The 13,901-nt window shown below is 39.9% G+C and overlaps 1 protein-coding gene across 1 annotated transcript; it reads right to left on the minus strand.

Moving 5' to 3' along the window:
- Positions 1-1,500: 1,500 nt before the first annotated feature.
- Positions 1,501-13,185, minus strand: LOC133762137 (olfactory receptor 10H5-like). Its single transcript, XM_062195189.1, has 2 exons — positions 13,017-13,185; positions 1,501-2,459 (listed from the first exon to the last, which is right to left on the minus strand). Exons 1-2 carry the CDS (start codon positions 13,183-13,185, stop codon positions 1,501-1,503), a joined length of 1,128 nt encoding a protein of 375 aa, XP_062051173.1.
- Positions 13,186-13,901: the final 716 nt, after the last annotated feature.

The following is a 13,901-nucleotide window of genomic DNA, read 5'->3' on the forward strand; positions in this document are numbered from 1 at the left end:
ACTTTGATCTTGTTCCGATAGGGTCATAGTCAAAGTGGAAGTTCTCTCCTCCCTTCAGAGAAAGGTACCTCCTTCTTTGATGGCCCGTTCTTTCTACTGGGATCTCACTCGCAGCAATCTTTTATTTAGGTCTTCTTTTTTTTTCTTTTCCATGGTATCTTGGCTTTCCATGCCTACAATACTCTCATGGGCTCTTCAGCCAGGTCTGAATGCCTTAAGGGCTGATTCTGAGGCCAGAGTGTTGTTTAGGACATCTGCCATTCTATGAGTCTGCTGTGTATCCCGCTTTCCATGTTGGATCCTTCTCTCCCTTTTGGATTCTATCAGTTAGTATTAGTAGACACTTGTCTTGTTTGTGTGATCCCTTTGACTCTTAGACCTATCAGAGCCATCAATTTATACCAAGTTCTTGGGCCCCTGCTCCTGTATGGGGATCCAAAAGCAGCTCTTTGCTCCTGGCTTCAGAACAGTCTAACTTCATCCATTGCAGCTATTTGTGGAGTGAACCAGCATTTGGAATATATCTCTTTCCCTCTTAGCTTCTCTCCCTCTCTCTCTCTCCAATTTCGCTTTTGAAATAAATAAATATTTTTAAAAATATATAGCATGGAGAGGACAAAGTCAGTTAAAAATGAAGTATTGATAAAGATGTGAAGAAATCAGAATAATCATACACTGTTATTACAAAATGGAATATAAAATGGGGCAGTCATTTTGAAAAATACTCTGGAAGCTCGTTAAATGATTAAAAATAGAGTTAACATGTGATCAATCAATTCCACTCTTTTGTATATAGTAAAATAATTGAAGACTTGTCCACACAAAAACTGACACATTTTTGTTTATAACAGCATTATTCATGATAGTAAAAAGTCGAGCTAATCAAAATGGCTATCAATGATAAATGTATAAAAAGTAGTTTGTCCATTATATTGAATATTACTCAGCTCCCAAAAAGAATGAAGCATTGATATATGCTACACAAAGGAATAAACTTGAAAGGCTATGCTGAGTGACAGCATCCAGATATGAAGGACCATAAATTGTGTTCTATTCATATGAAGTGTTCATAATAGGCAAATCCATAAAGATAAAAAGTAAAATGTGGTTTTCAGGGGCAAAGTGGAAGGCAGGAAATGGTAATGATAGCTGAAGTGCATAGAGTTTATTTTTAAGGTTACTACCTTAAAAGATATGATTAAACATATCTTTCAATGGGTGAAATATATTGTATGATAATTATACCTCAATAAATATGTCAAGACAAAGACAATATCTAGCTGATGGTAAAGAGTTAAAAAATGGGAACTATTACTGTTTTAACTGTTAAAAAAGAATGAAGGAGGGAGGTAGGAAGAAAGGGGGTTAAACAAAGAAATAAATGGATACTGAGAGAGAATGGGATAAAGGAGGGGGGGGGATGATGGGAGAGAAACAGGAAGAGTGATAAGAAGGAAAGACTCCCCATTCACTACCTTCCCAGGCAGAAAATGAGCAACATTAGGAGTTCTGGAGAAAGAGTTTGTTGAAGAAGCTCTTCTTCATGGCAATCTTCAGATCCTTGTTCCTAAGGCTGAAGATGATGGGGCTGAGGAATGGAGTGAGAATTGTGTAGGTTATGCCCATCAAGGAATCTCCTTCCAGAGACTGAAGACCACTGGGCTTGAGGTATATGACAGAGGCAAAGCCATAGTGCACAACTACTACAGTAAGGTGGGATGCACAGGTGGAGAAAGCTTTGTGCCGCCCCTCAGCTGATGGTATCTTCAAGACAGTAGCCACAATGAATGCATAGGATAGAAGGATGAGGAAACAGCAGCCCAATAGAGCTGTGATGCACACCAGGCCCATGACTTTAGCAACCACCTGTACCTGTCTTCCACAGGCCAACTTTAATAAAGGTGGCACATGGCAAAAGAAATGGTGGATCACATTGGGTCCACAGAAGTTCAGGTGGAAAACAGACAGTGTCACCACCATACCAATGACTGAGCCACCAGCCCAGGACCAGGCCACCAGACAGGCACAGCCATAGGGGCTCATGAGCACATTGTAGCGCAGGGGGTGACAGATGGCCACATAGCGGTCATAGCCCATGACAGTGAGAAGGAAGGAGTGGGTGAAACCAAACATGAAGGAGAAGAACATCTGACTGGCGCAAGCCACAAAGGTGATGGAGCTGTGGGTGAAGAGCAGATCAGTCAGCATGCGTGGGATGATGGCAAAGGTGTAGAAGATCTCAGAGATGGAAAGGGCACAGAGGAAGAAGTACATTGGTGTGTGTAGGCTGTGCTCACTCCAGATGGTGGCCATGATGAGCAGGTTCCCCAGCAGTGTGAACAGATACATAAGCAGGAACAGTGGGAAGAAAATCAGCTGAAGGTTGGGGAAAGAGGAGAAGCCCATGAGGATGAATTCAGACATGGAGGTGTGGTTTAGCACCATAATGTCAGTCACACCTAGTTGGGGAAAGAAGAAGAAGATCCAATGGTTAAGAGCTCAGGCTTTTTATTGAGTTCTTTTTAAAATTAAGAATACATGTGTATTTTATTTTTCTATACTTTAAAAAATTCATATGAAAGGAACAAATTTCATACTTACAATTTTAGGAACATAATGATACTTTCTTTTTTTTAAAGATTTATTTTATTTATTTGAAAGAGTTACAGAGAAAGGTGGAGGCAGAGAGAGAGGTCTTCCATCTGCTGGTTCACTCCCCAGATGGCTGCAATGGCTGGAGTTGAGCCTCTTCTGGGTTGCCCATGTAAGTTCAGGGGCCTAAGGACTTGGGCCATCTTCTGCTGCTATCCCAGGCCATAGCAGAGAGCTGGATTGGAAGAGGAGCAGCTGGGACTAGAACCGGTGCCCATATGGGATGCTGGTGCTTCAGACCAGGGCATTAACCCATTGTGCCACAGTGCAGGCCCCCATAATGATACTTTCTATCTCCCTATCCCAATCACTTACATCTTCCCTTCTCTTACTAATTTTTCTTTAAATTTTTCCGATGACATACTTTCAATTTACCTTATAATCACAAGCTTAACCCTCCACTAAATAAATAATTCAACAAATAGTAAGTAGAAAATCCACTGCTCCTCAAGAGTTTAGACAAGGACTTTAATCAATAATCAAATCTCAATATGTCAATTTTCCTCATATACTTTACATTTTTTGGTATTCTTTTAATTAGTTACCCCACATCAGGGAAAACATGATATTTGCCTTTTTTGGTATTGGTTTATTTTACTAATCATAATGGTCCCCAGTTGCATCCATTTTGCTGCAAAAGATAGGATTGCAGTCATTTTTATGGATGAATAGTATTCCATTGCATATATGTACCACAGTTTTTTTTATCTACTCCTTTACCTGTTCAATGCATGGTTAGTTCATCTGTAAAAAGGCATTAACACAGCTGTCCCTTAGTGTCCACAGAGGTTTAGTTCCAGGATCCCTGAAGATACCAAGACATGTGGATACTAAAATACTCTATATACTATGCTGTAGTCAGAATTGATATTCAATGCAACTGTTAAGACACCTCTTGGGATGCCTGCAGCCCATATTTGAGTGTCTGAGTTTGAAGTCTCAGCTCTATTTTGATTCAGGCTCTCTGATAATGTATACCCTGGGAGACAGAGCACTCAAGTACATGTGTCCCTTTAGCCTATGTTGGATATCTGGATTGAGTTCCTGTCTCCTGGCTTCCACTTGTCCCAGCACTAGCTATTTTGTGCTTTTAGGGGGGATCTCTCTCTGTCTCTCTGGATCTCGCTATTCCTCTCTCCCTCTTTCCCTGTGTGTGTTTCAAAAAATAAAAATAAATTAAAGTGAAACAAATAAAATGACATGGCCTTTATATATTCACATTCACATTTTGTCCCATATATTTTGAATCATTGCTAGATGATTTATAATATCTAATATGATGTAAATGCTATGTAAAGGGTTATTATGCTCTATTACATGGCTAGAAAGTCATATGTGTATGTATATGTTATATGACTAGAAAGTATATGCTTGTCTGAAACGCATGCAACCTTTTGGGGTTTAATGGCTGGTTGGATCTATGGATGTAGATTGATTTTCAGTCTATGGATGTAGATTGATTTTGAGGACTGATTGTGATAATGTGTTTAGGTTTAAATAAGATCATGCATCTTCAGGGTTTCACACAGCTATTGATATGTATTGAGAAACCAATAAACAGTAATACTGATAATAATAATAATAATAGCTACTATTACTATTTAAAAATCTTAGTAGTAGACACAGAGTATTTAACCACTTTAGAGATATGTGACCTTGGGTTGGTTCCTGTCTCTTTGTCAGCCTATTCTTTTCGTCCTTAAAAATAAGTTTATAGTACTAATCCTGAAATGGCAGGGTTTTATGTGGATTAAATAAAATCATTCTTATGATATGCCTACTGGAAGTTTTGGAATAAACACTTAAGAAACTGAGGATAGGTATGATTGACCAGAATCAGGTCCTCTTAAATTACAGCAGCCCATGAGAGTAGTTCCTCTTTCATTGGTGAGTTACATCTATGTGAATTTTTGTTAATTACTGTTGTTTTGTAACTTCATTCTGTAACTCTTTAAATTAAGATATTAAATATTTCTGTATTTAAGAGCAAATAACTATGTTTTTATATGTATATTTAGCCTGTTAAGTATATATAAACACACACTAATGGGCACACATTCCTTTCACCAAAACAAAGAATACTTTTACTAATTTAGTTCATTTGAAAGTAGAGAGGCAGAGACAGAGAGAGCTCCCAACCACTGGTTCACTCCTCAAAGGCTCGCAAGAGCTATGGTTGAGACTGAGCAGAAGCCAGGGTCTGGGGACTCAATCCAGATCTCCTTTGTATGTAACAGGAATCCAGCTACATGACTCATCATCTCTGCCTCCCAGGGTGTGTAATGGACAGTGGATCCTGGACTTAAACCCAGGCATTTCAACATGGGATGCAGGTATTCTAAGCAGTGGCTTAATCCATTGAATCAAACACTTGCCCCACAAACATTGTTCAAGGGAGTGGGAAAGGGGAGGGTTGCGGGTGGGAGGGAAGTTATGGGAGGGAGGAAGCCATTGTAACCCATAAGCTGTACTTTGGAAATTTATATTCATTAAATAAAAGTTTAATAAAAAAAAGGAAAAAAAAACATGAAATCACACCAAAAATGATCTTATGTCAGGCATAAAAGAAGTTTAGGTGAGTTCTTAAGTGCCAATATCAGCAGGAATGTTCTGGTCATTCTGCAATGAAATTGGAAATTAATAAGCAGAGAATACATAAAATTTCCCATATATTTGAAATATAGCTATCAGGTAGAAATTAATTGGCACTTGATAGTCTTGGGATAAAAGGAAAGCTAAAATATACTAAGAATTAAATGATAATGAAAAGTTAAAATAACAATTAAATGAATTGTATCCTGGAACATAAAAATTATTTTAGTATAAAAGCTGGCAAAATTGAAGTACAATCTATAGTTAGCTTAAAAATATTTTACCAATGTCAGTTTCTCATCATTGTAATTGGGTTATGTAAGATATTGACAAGAAAATAAGTTGGGTGAGGAAAGACAAAAATATTTGTATTTTACTTGCAAAATTCTATAAGTTGAGAGTTACAGTTATTCCACTCCTGGGAATTTATCCAAACAAAATAAAATCAGCATATAAAAGTGTTATCTGTACCCCCATGTTTATTGCAACTCAAGTCAAAATAGTTAATATGTAGAATCAACCTGGATGTCTACCAACTGATAACTAGACAAAGAAAATGTGGTTTATACATTGTGGAATACTACTCAACCATAAAAGAAAGAAATCCTTTTTTTTTTTTTTTGCAACACAATAGATGCAACTGGAAATCATTACGCTTAGTAAAATAGATCAGTACCAAAAAGACAAATATATTTTTTCTTTGATTTGTGGTAACGTATATACAGAGTGCAAAAAAATTGTATATGAATGAAGTTAACATTTTGATTATTGTTTACAACCCTTGTCTATACTATGGAGGAACAGCTGTTTTTCTACTTTCTGCTGATTGAATTCTTTATTTAGTGGAGGGTTAGGCTTGTGATTATAAAATAAACTGAAGTGTCATTGTTAAAAAAAAAAAGCTAAGGTTCAATTTAATGCAGCAGCAAAATATATCAAGTATCTAAGAATTATTTTAATCAAGAGCACACAAGACTTCCATGATTAATTAAACTTCTCATTGATAGGAAAAATAGGGGTTAACATTGTGGTATAGTGGGTATGGCTGACACTTGTGATGCCAGAATCTCATATAGGTACCTGTTGATGCCCTGGCTGCTCCATTTCTGATCCAGCTCACTGCCAAGGGTCTGGGAAAAGCAACAGAGGAGTGCCAGTACTTGGGCCCCTGCTACCCATGTGGGAGACCTAGCTCCTGACTTTGGCCTGACTCATCCTTAGCAGTTGCAGCCATCTGAGGAGTGAACCAATAGATGGAAGAGCTCTCTGTGTGCGTCTCTCCCTATCTGTCTATAACTCTGACTTTCAACTAAATAAATAAATCTTAAAAAAAGAAAACTTAGCAGGTAGCTAAAATAAATGGATAAAATAGAAAAGAGAATATTAGAGGAAGATTTTAATTCTTCCCCAAAGTTAATGCGTGTGTTCAGTGGAGCCTTCCTCAAAAAGTTAGAAATTTTTCAAAGAAACATGATGCACTTATTTTAAAACTTTTATGAAAGAATAAATATTCATGAATAACTAAGTCAACCTTAGAAAAGAAGAGTGAGGGGCTGGCACTGTGGCGCAGCAGGTTAGTGCCCTAGCCTGGGGTGCCGGCATCCCTTATGAGTGCCGGTTCGAGTTCCGGCTGCTTCACTTCCGATCCAGCTCTCTGCTATAGCCTAGAAGATAGTGGAAGATGGCCCAGGTCCTTGGGCTCCTGCACCCACGTGGGAGACCTGGAGGAAGCTCTTGGCTCCTGGCTTCAGATTGGTGCAGCTCCGGCCACTGCGGCCAGTTGGGGAATGAACCAGCCTTTCTTTTCTCTCTCTGCCTCTCCTCTCTCTGTGTAACTCTGACTTTCAAATAAATAAATAAATCTTAAAAAAAAAAGAAAATTAAGTGTGATAGGAATTATGGGGAAATCATCTTCCCAGATATGAGATAGTCTAGGAAGTATTGAAAAATAAAGCATTTTAAGATTATTACAAAAATATCAAAATAGGCAGTGATTCAAAATGGAGGCTGAGGAGTGGAGTCATGCGTATGATGAAAGTCACATCAAAAATCAATAGGCAACGATGAACTGTTTAAAGGATGCGGTGGAAGAAAGTGTCTCTTTATACAGATGAAAAGGCAACGGACTCTCCACAAATAATCCATTTAAAGAAAGAATCAAAGTAGATTAAAGACCTAACTGTGAGAGATAAAAGCATAGTTAATAAAAGATAGTATGACATTTAAGATATAGAAAGAAAAAAGTTAACAGTAAAATAACAAAGCAAAACAAAAAGAATGTCATAAAAAGAATGATGATCAAATGTATTACATCTACATAATAGATCTTATCAACAAAGACCATAAACGAATAAAGTTAATAGATGACAGAAAGCAAGAAGATACTTGCAATATTTAAAATGGACAAAGACCGATACCTATAATCTACAAGACATCTAGATAAGTCAAGAAGAAAAAAGATAGGAACCATGGTAGAAAATGAGTGAAGAGTAAACTCAAGCGGCTTGTAGAAGGGAAAGTCTAGTAGGCTAATGGTAAATTAAAACATGCTTAAATTCATTAGCGATTAGAGGGAAGTAATTAAAAAATAAAGCTAAAGCATTAAAACCTTTCTCCCAACATTTTAAAAAAACATTTATTTATGGGGACAGCGCTGTGGCTCACTTGGTTAATCCTCTGCCTGCAGCGCCGGCATCCCATATGGGCACTGGGTTCTAGTCCCGGTTGCTCCTCTTCCAATCCAGCTCTCTGCTGTGGCCCAGGAAGGCAGTGGAGGATGGCCCGAGTGCTTGGACCCCTGCACCCGCATGGGAGACCAGGAGGAGGTGCCTGGCTCCTGTGTTCGGATTGGAGCAGTGCTGGCCATATCGGCCATTTGGGGGTGAACCAACGGAAGGAAGACCTTTCCCTCTGTCTCTCTCTCTCACTGTCTATAACTCTACCTGGCAAATAAATTAAAAAATAAAAAAAAAAACATTTATTTATTTATTTTAAGGAGTTAGATTGTTGCCGATCTGGCAACAATGGCCAGGGCTGAGCCAGGCAGAAGCCAGGAGCCAACAGCTTCATTCAGGTCTCCCATACTGGTACAGGACCAAGTATTTGGGCCATCCTCCGTTACTTTTCCTGCACCATTAACAGGGAGCTAGATCAGATGTGGAGCTGCCAAGACATGAACCGGCACCCATATGGGACTGGCACCCATATGGGATGCTGGCATTGCAGTTGGTAACCTTACTCATTACCCCACAATGCCAATCTTTCTTCTAGCTTTTTTTTTTTTAAATGTTCAACAGTAACTCTGCTGTGTAATGGAATACCAGAACTTATTTCTCCTAACTGTGACTTAGTACTCATGGACCAGTCTTTTCTTCCCTACATCTCAAACGTCACATGGAGAGGCTGTCTTTGGCGTAGCGGGTAAAGCTGCTGCTTGTGGTGCCAGCATCCCATATGGATGCAGGTTCAAGTCCCGGCTGTTCCTCTTCTGATCCAGCTCTCTGCTATGGCCTGGGAAAGCACTAGAGGATGGCTCCAGTCCTTGGGCTCCTGCATCAGTGTGGGAAACCTTGAGGAAGCTCCTGGCTCCTGCCGTAAGAACAGTGCAGCTTCGGCCATTGCACCACCTGGGGAGTGAACTAGCAGATGGAAGACCTCTCTCTCTCTCTCTCTGCATCTGTCTCTCTGTAATTCTGTCTTTCAAATAAATAAATCTTTAAAAAAACTTCACATGGTACCCTATAAATATGTATTTTTCAACTTTTATTTAATAAATATAAATTTCCAAAGTACAACTTTTGAATTATAGCAGCTTTTCCCCCCATAACCTCCCTCCCACCCACAGCCATCCCATCTCCCACTCCCTCTCCCATCCCATTCTTTATCAAGATTCATTTTCAATTATCTTTATATACAGGAGATCCACTTAGTGTATACTAAGTAAAGATTTCAAGACTGCACCCACACAGACACACAAAGTATAGAGTGCTGTTTGAGTAGTAGTTTTACCATTAATTCACATAGTACTACACATTAAGTAATATGTCAAGTAAAATATATAAATCTAAACAAATTTTTAAAAACCAACACTTTCTATATGTTATAATAGAAAAACTTAGAACATTGGATACTGCTACATGTTGGCCCACAAGTGATGACACAGAGACATAAGTCATTCTCACTGATGCCTGGTGGTTCATGGTCAAATTAAGAAACTCCTTTTCCTAAGTCTCACAAATGCTGCTCCTAGGTCTCCACCTTAATGAATATCTTACAGAACAGTGAGGGAGCATGATCCAGGACATTCATTGCAGCATTTTCTGAAGAAGCAAAGAGTCAGGAGAAGCATGGGTAACCCCCACTACTGATGGAGAATAATAAAATGTGGTAAATGCATACCATGAAATTCTAGATTACATTTAGTAACAAGTTGACATTGACATAGCAGCGTGGATGACTTTTTTTGGCCATTAAAATAATGTTTTATTGAGCTTAACTAGCACCCCATTATGTTAACACATATATTTGTTGAAGTTCCATTATTTTTCTCTTTTGTTAAATCTTTATTAATATAAAGAGAGAAGATTTCATGTATTTCAAGGGTACAATTTTAGGAATAACCATATTTCACTTTCCCCTTCTCTCCCAATGACTCTTGTGAGAATATTTTTGGCCACTCACAATAGCCAAGAGATTAAATAAATCAAGGTGTTCATTGATGTAATTATGGATAAAGAACATGTGATACAGGTGCACAACTGAATCCTATTCACTCATAAAAAATGAAATCCTGTATTTTGTGGCAATTTGGGTGGAAATAGAAGACATTGTGTAAGGTGAAATAAACCTGGCACAGAAAGACAAATACAGTATGTTCTCTTTTATATGTAGAAGCAATGACATTTGCTCTTATAGAAATAGAGATTAAGAAGGGGAGGGTGTTTAAAGGGAAGTCAGGAAATGGTCACAAAAATATAGTTAGATAGGAGCAACATGTATTAGACTCATATAGCACAAAAGGGTGACCATAGTTTACAATAATTTATTAAATACTTATAGAGAACTAGAAGATAGGTTTTCAAATGTTCCCAACATTTGAAATGTAAATTTGAAATGCTAAATGTTTAGGAGATGGAATTTTTTTTGACTGATAGAGTTAGTGAGAGAGAGAGACAGAGGGAAAGGTCTTCCTTCCGTTGGTTCACCCCTCAAATGGCCTCAACGGCCGGCGCGCTGTGCCGATCTGAAGCCAGGAGCCAGGTGCTTCTTCCTGGTCTCCCATGCGGGTGCAGGGGCCCAAGCACTTGGGCCATCCTCCACTGCCTTCCAGCACCACAGCAGACAGCTGGACTGGAAGAGGAGCAACTGGGACTAGAACCCGGCGCCCATATGGGATGCTGGTGCTGCAGGCAGAGAATTAACCAAGTGAGCCATGGCGCTGGCCCAGAGATGGATATTTTCATTACTACTAATTTGGTCATTACACATTGTATACATGTGCCAAATTATCACATTGTGCCTCATAAACATTTATAATTCAAAAATAATTTTGAATGCAAGAAAAAATGGTAATGAGTAAAAATGTTAGAAAACATTATCAGAACTTCAGCAATGAATAACACATCACAGTGAAAGCATTTACATACAACAGCACACATTTTAAGAATTCATGCAAATAAAAGGATACACTTTCAGAACATATTATAATGTCATGCAAGGAGTATAGCAGTGGAGCAAGATAATAATGAGAATCAATCAAATAATATATCCACTGCTGTTCAGATCAACAATGACAATCTGTCATAGAGTAATGAGTACAATTTATTCAAATATCTGCAGTTAAGTCCAACAAAAATACTCTTTGACTAACTGAAGCTGTTTTGATAATAGGTTTTAAATTTCCAAGGAAGATCATGCTAATCTTAAAAAAAGTCCCTTAAACCCCATCTTGAGACTTGCTGCTAAATGTTCTCTCAAAGCAAAGTCACACCAATGTTTGCAAGACTCAGAATCCCACCAGAAAATGGACAGTTTGGGTCATATCAGGAAGAACCACCCCATGCGGAAACCAGTATCCATGGGCTTGAGAGGATGCAGCTAGCTGAGCCAGCCTTGACACCATATCCTCTTCCTCATTCCTCTTGTCACTTAACAGTCATCTCTGAAACTCTCTCCATGCTTGTTCATTATATGAATGCAGCTCCATCTCTCAACTTATGTCCCTCATCCCCCTAGACCACTGTGCTTGTCTCCTCTCCTCAGCTTGACCCATTCTTTGACTGCCAGAGATAATTCTGAGAAAGTCATAGGCTATGAGTCAACCAGATACAGACAGGGCTCAAATCGTAGGTTCAGACTGTTTATTGGAATAAGCAGAGACTTGCTGTCATTGGTGTGTGGACGGGATGCAAAGTGCACAGACAAGTTCTCATGGTATGCCAGCTGGCACTGTTGTCATCAGCTCTATCTTTATTGCTGATTGCTGTTTGCTGAGCTGATTGTCAGTCATTCTTCCCTGCTAGGTAACCTGTGTAGGCGCTATGACAATATAGGGCCTAAATGACATTCCAAGTTAACCTTCCTTCTGAAACTCTAAATGTCCTCTAGTCCTTGACACCTGTTCCCTCAGGCAGCTCACTCCTTCTTCCCTCTTGGATACAAAAAGGCTCCAGGTGCTTTGAAATACACAAATATTTTCTAAAAATCAATCACCAAAAAGGGTCCTCTATGCTCTCTCTCTCCCTCTGACACTTGATCAATGGATAAAAATCACAAGCAGGACTCTCAAAGTCCCCTGAATAAGCCTGGAATTGTGGGTGCTGTGAGGCCGGATTGTATTTCTTGCCTAGAGCTCTCATTTAGAGTCATACGCTAGTGCAAATGCAGCCTAGATCCCAGGTTCTGCTCCTGTGCCCTCGCTCCTCAGGGGGGACATCACTCAGCTCATTCAGCTCTCTTTTAATGCACCTGTGTTGTAGATCTAAGTTATTTTACACAGATGAATCACTGAAGTCACACTGATTCTGAATGACACAATGACAGTGGCACCCAGGAAACAGTCAGGAAGGAAAAGACACACAGAAGTTGTGGGATTGCTGAGAAAGGATTGGAGTGATGCAGCCAATGTCTGGAGCTACCAGAAGCTGAAAGGGGTAATGAAACATTCTCCTTTAGAGTCTTCAGAGGGTGTGTGGCCCTCTGGACATCTGGATTTTAGACTGCTGGCCCCAAGAACTGTGAGGAAATAAATATGTCTTGTTCTAAGACATTGAATTTGTGACACTTAGCAATGACAGCTACAAGAAAAAAACACAGCCACACACAGTGAAGGAAGTACACACTTACCACTAAGTGCATTCATATACATAATAACACATTCAAAGTTGCCCTCACCTTACCTGGTACAGTGGCCATTACTCAACTGGAATGGACCCTGGAGATCATGACTACTATAGAAAGCTGTGGGGAAAGCTGTGGGCAGCAGATAACTCAGTGGGTTAGAACAAGACATAATTATACTCTCACAGTTCTTGGGGCCAGCGGTCTAAAATCCAGATGTCCAGAGGGAATCAGGATAGATTGAACCAGCCTGGAGCCAGGCAGCTGGGGCTATAGATCCATCCCTCTATTATCCTGCTCTCTGCTCCTGGCTCCAATTCAGATCCTCCCTGAACTCCAGTTTTCCTTGCTCCTCATGCCTTCTCCTTTCCAGCCTTTGTGATTTTTGCACTTCATCTTGGAAAGTGACCCTGGAAACAGAGGGCTTCTCTTACCTTCCTTGAAGACCTGCATGTACTCCCTGTTGCTGGGGCATAGGGTGGCCCCATGTAGTGTGCCTTGATCTGTGGTGAGAGGTGGAAGCTTTATCTCTGCAGGTGTCTTCCCCAGTGACAAGTTCCCAAAGGCATCACCACAGAGCTTTTCTGAGGATGAGGAATTCATGGTTCTGGAAGTCCAAGGAGGATGTCTGGGACTCTGGGAATGCCTGCACCTCCTCCTTCTCCCTTCTTCTGTCCCTCTGCCCCTCCCTGTCTGCCTTCCTTCCTTCTTTCATCCTTTCTTCCCTCCCTCCTTCCCTTCCTCTGTTTTTTCTTTACTTCACTCCTTTCATATTTCTTCATTTTTAAATTTCTTTCCTCCATTCTTCCATTTCTCCTGTTTTTCTTGTTTTCATTCTTTCTCTTGCCTTCTTGTTTGTGCCTGGGTCAATTTTCCTCCCAGCATCTGCTCTCACCTGTCTCAGGTGTATTCTTCATTGAGACATCAATCTATACCTCCCTCCTCCTAGATATCATACACACACACACCCCTTCCCCTGGATTGGTAGGCATTTGGAGTAAGTGGGACAGGACTCCACTACGATACTTTTCAGGTTGGTTCCTTCTGTCAACTGACATGAGCAAAGGAGTCTGAAAAAGTGTAGACACCTGCTCCTCAGAAGAAGCATCAAGTATTGTTGCCCCTAGGAACCCAATGTACTTAGAGGGCAGGGAACAAGGCCAGGGTCACACAGCATATCCTGCAGCAAGCCTTAGGTGAAATGCAGGGGACCTAAGACTCCAGCTCTGTGTTTTTGACCATGAGCGTGCACCATGACACAATCATTGACACGTTCAGAATCACCCAGTTCCTCATGGTTTCAGAAGCCCACCAATGAA

The sequence above is a fragment of the Lepus europaeus genome, chromosome 6 (genome assembly GCF_033115175.1).
Source record: "Lepus europaeus isolate LE1 chromosome 6, mLepTim1.pri, whole genome shotgun sequence".
Lineage (NCBI taxonomy): Eukaryota > Metazoa > Chordata > Mammalia > Lagomorpha > Leporidae > Lepus > Lepus europaeus.

Excerpts from the sequence above, each read along its gene's own strand:
- LOC133762137 (XM_062195189.1), bottom strand. The coding sequence starts at position 13,185 with ATGAATTCCTCATCCTCAGAAAAGCTCTGTGGTGATGCCTTTGGGAAC. Across the intron at positions 2,460-13,016 it reads CATGCAGGTCTTCAAGGAAG|GTGTGACTGACATTATGGTG; the intron begins GTAAGAGAAGCC and ends TTCCCCAACTAG.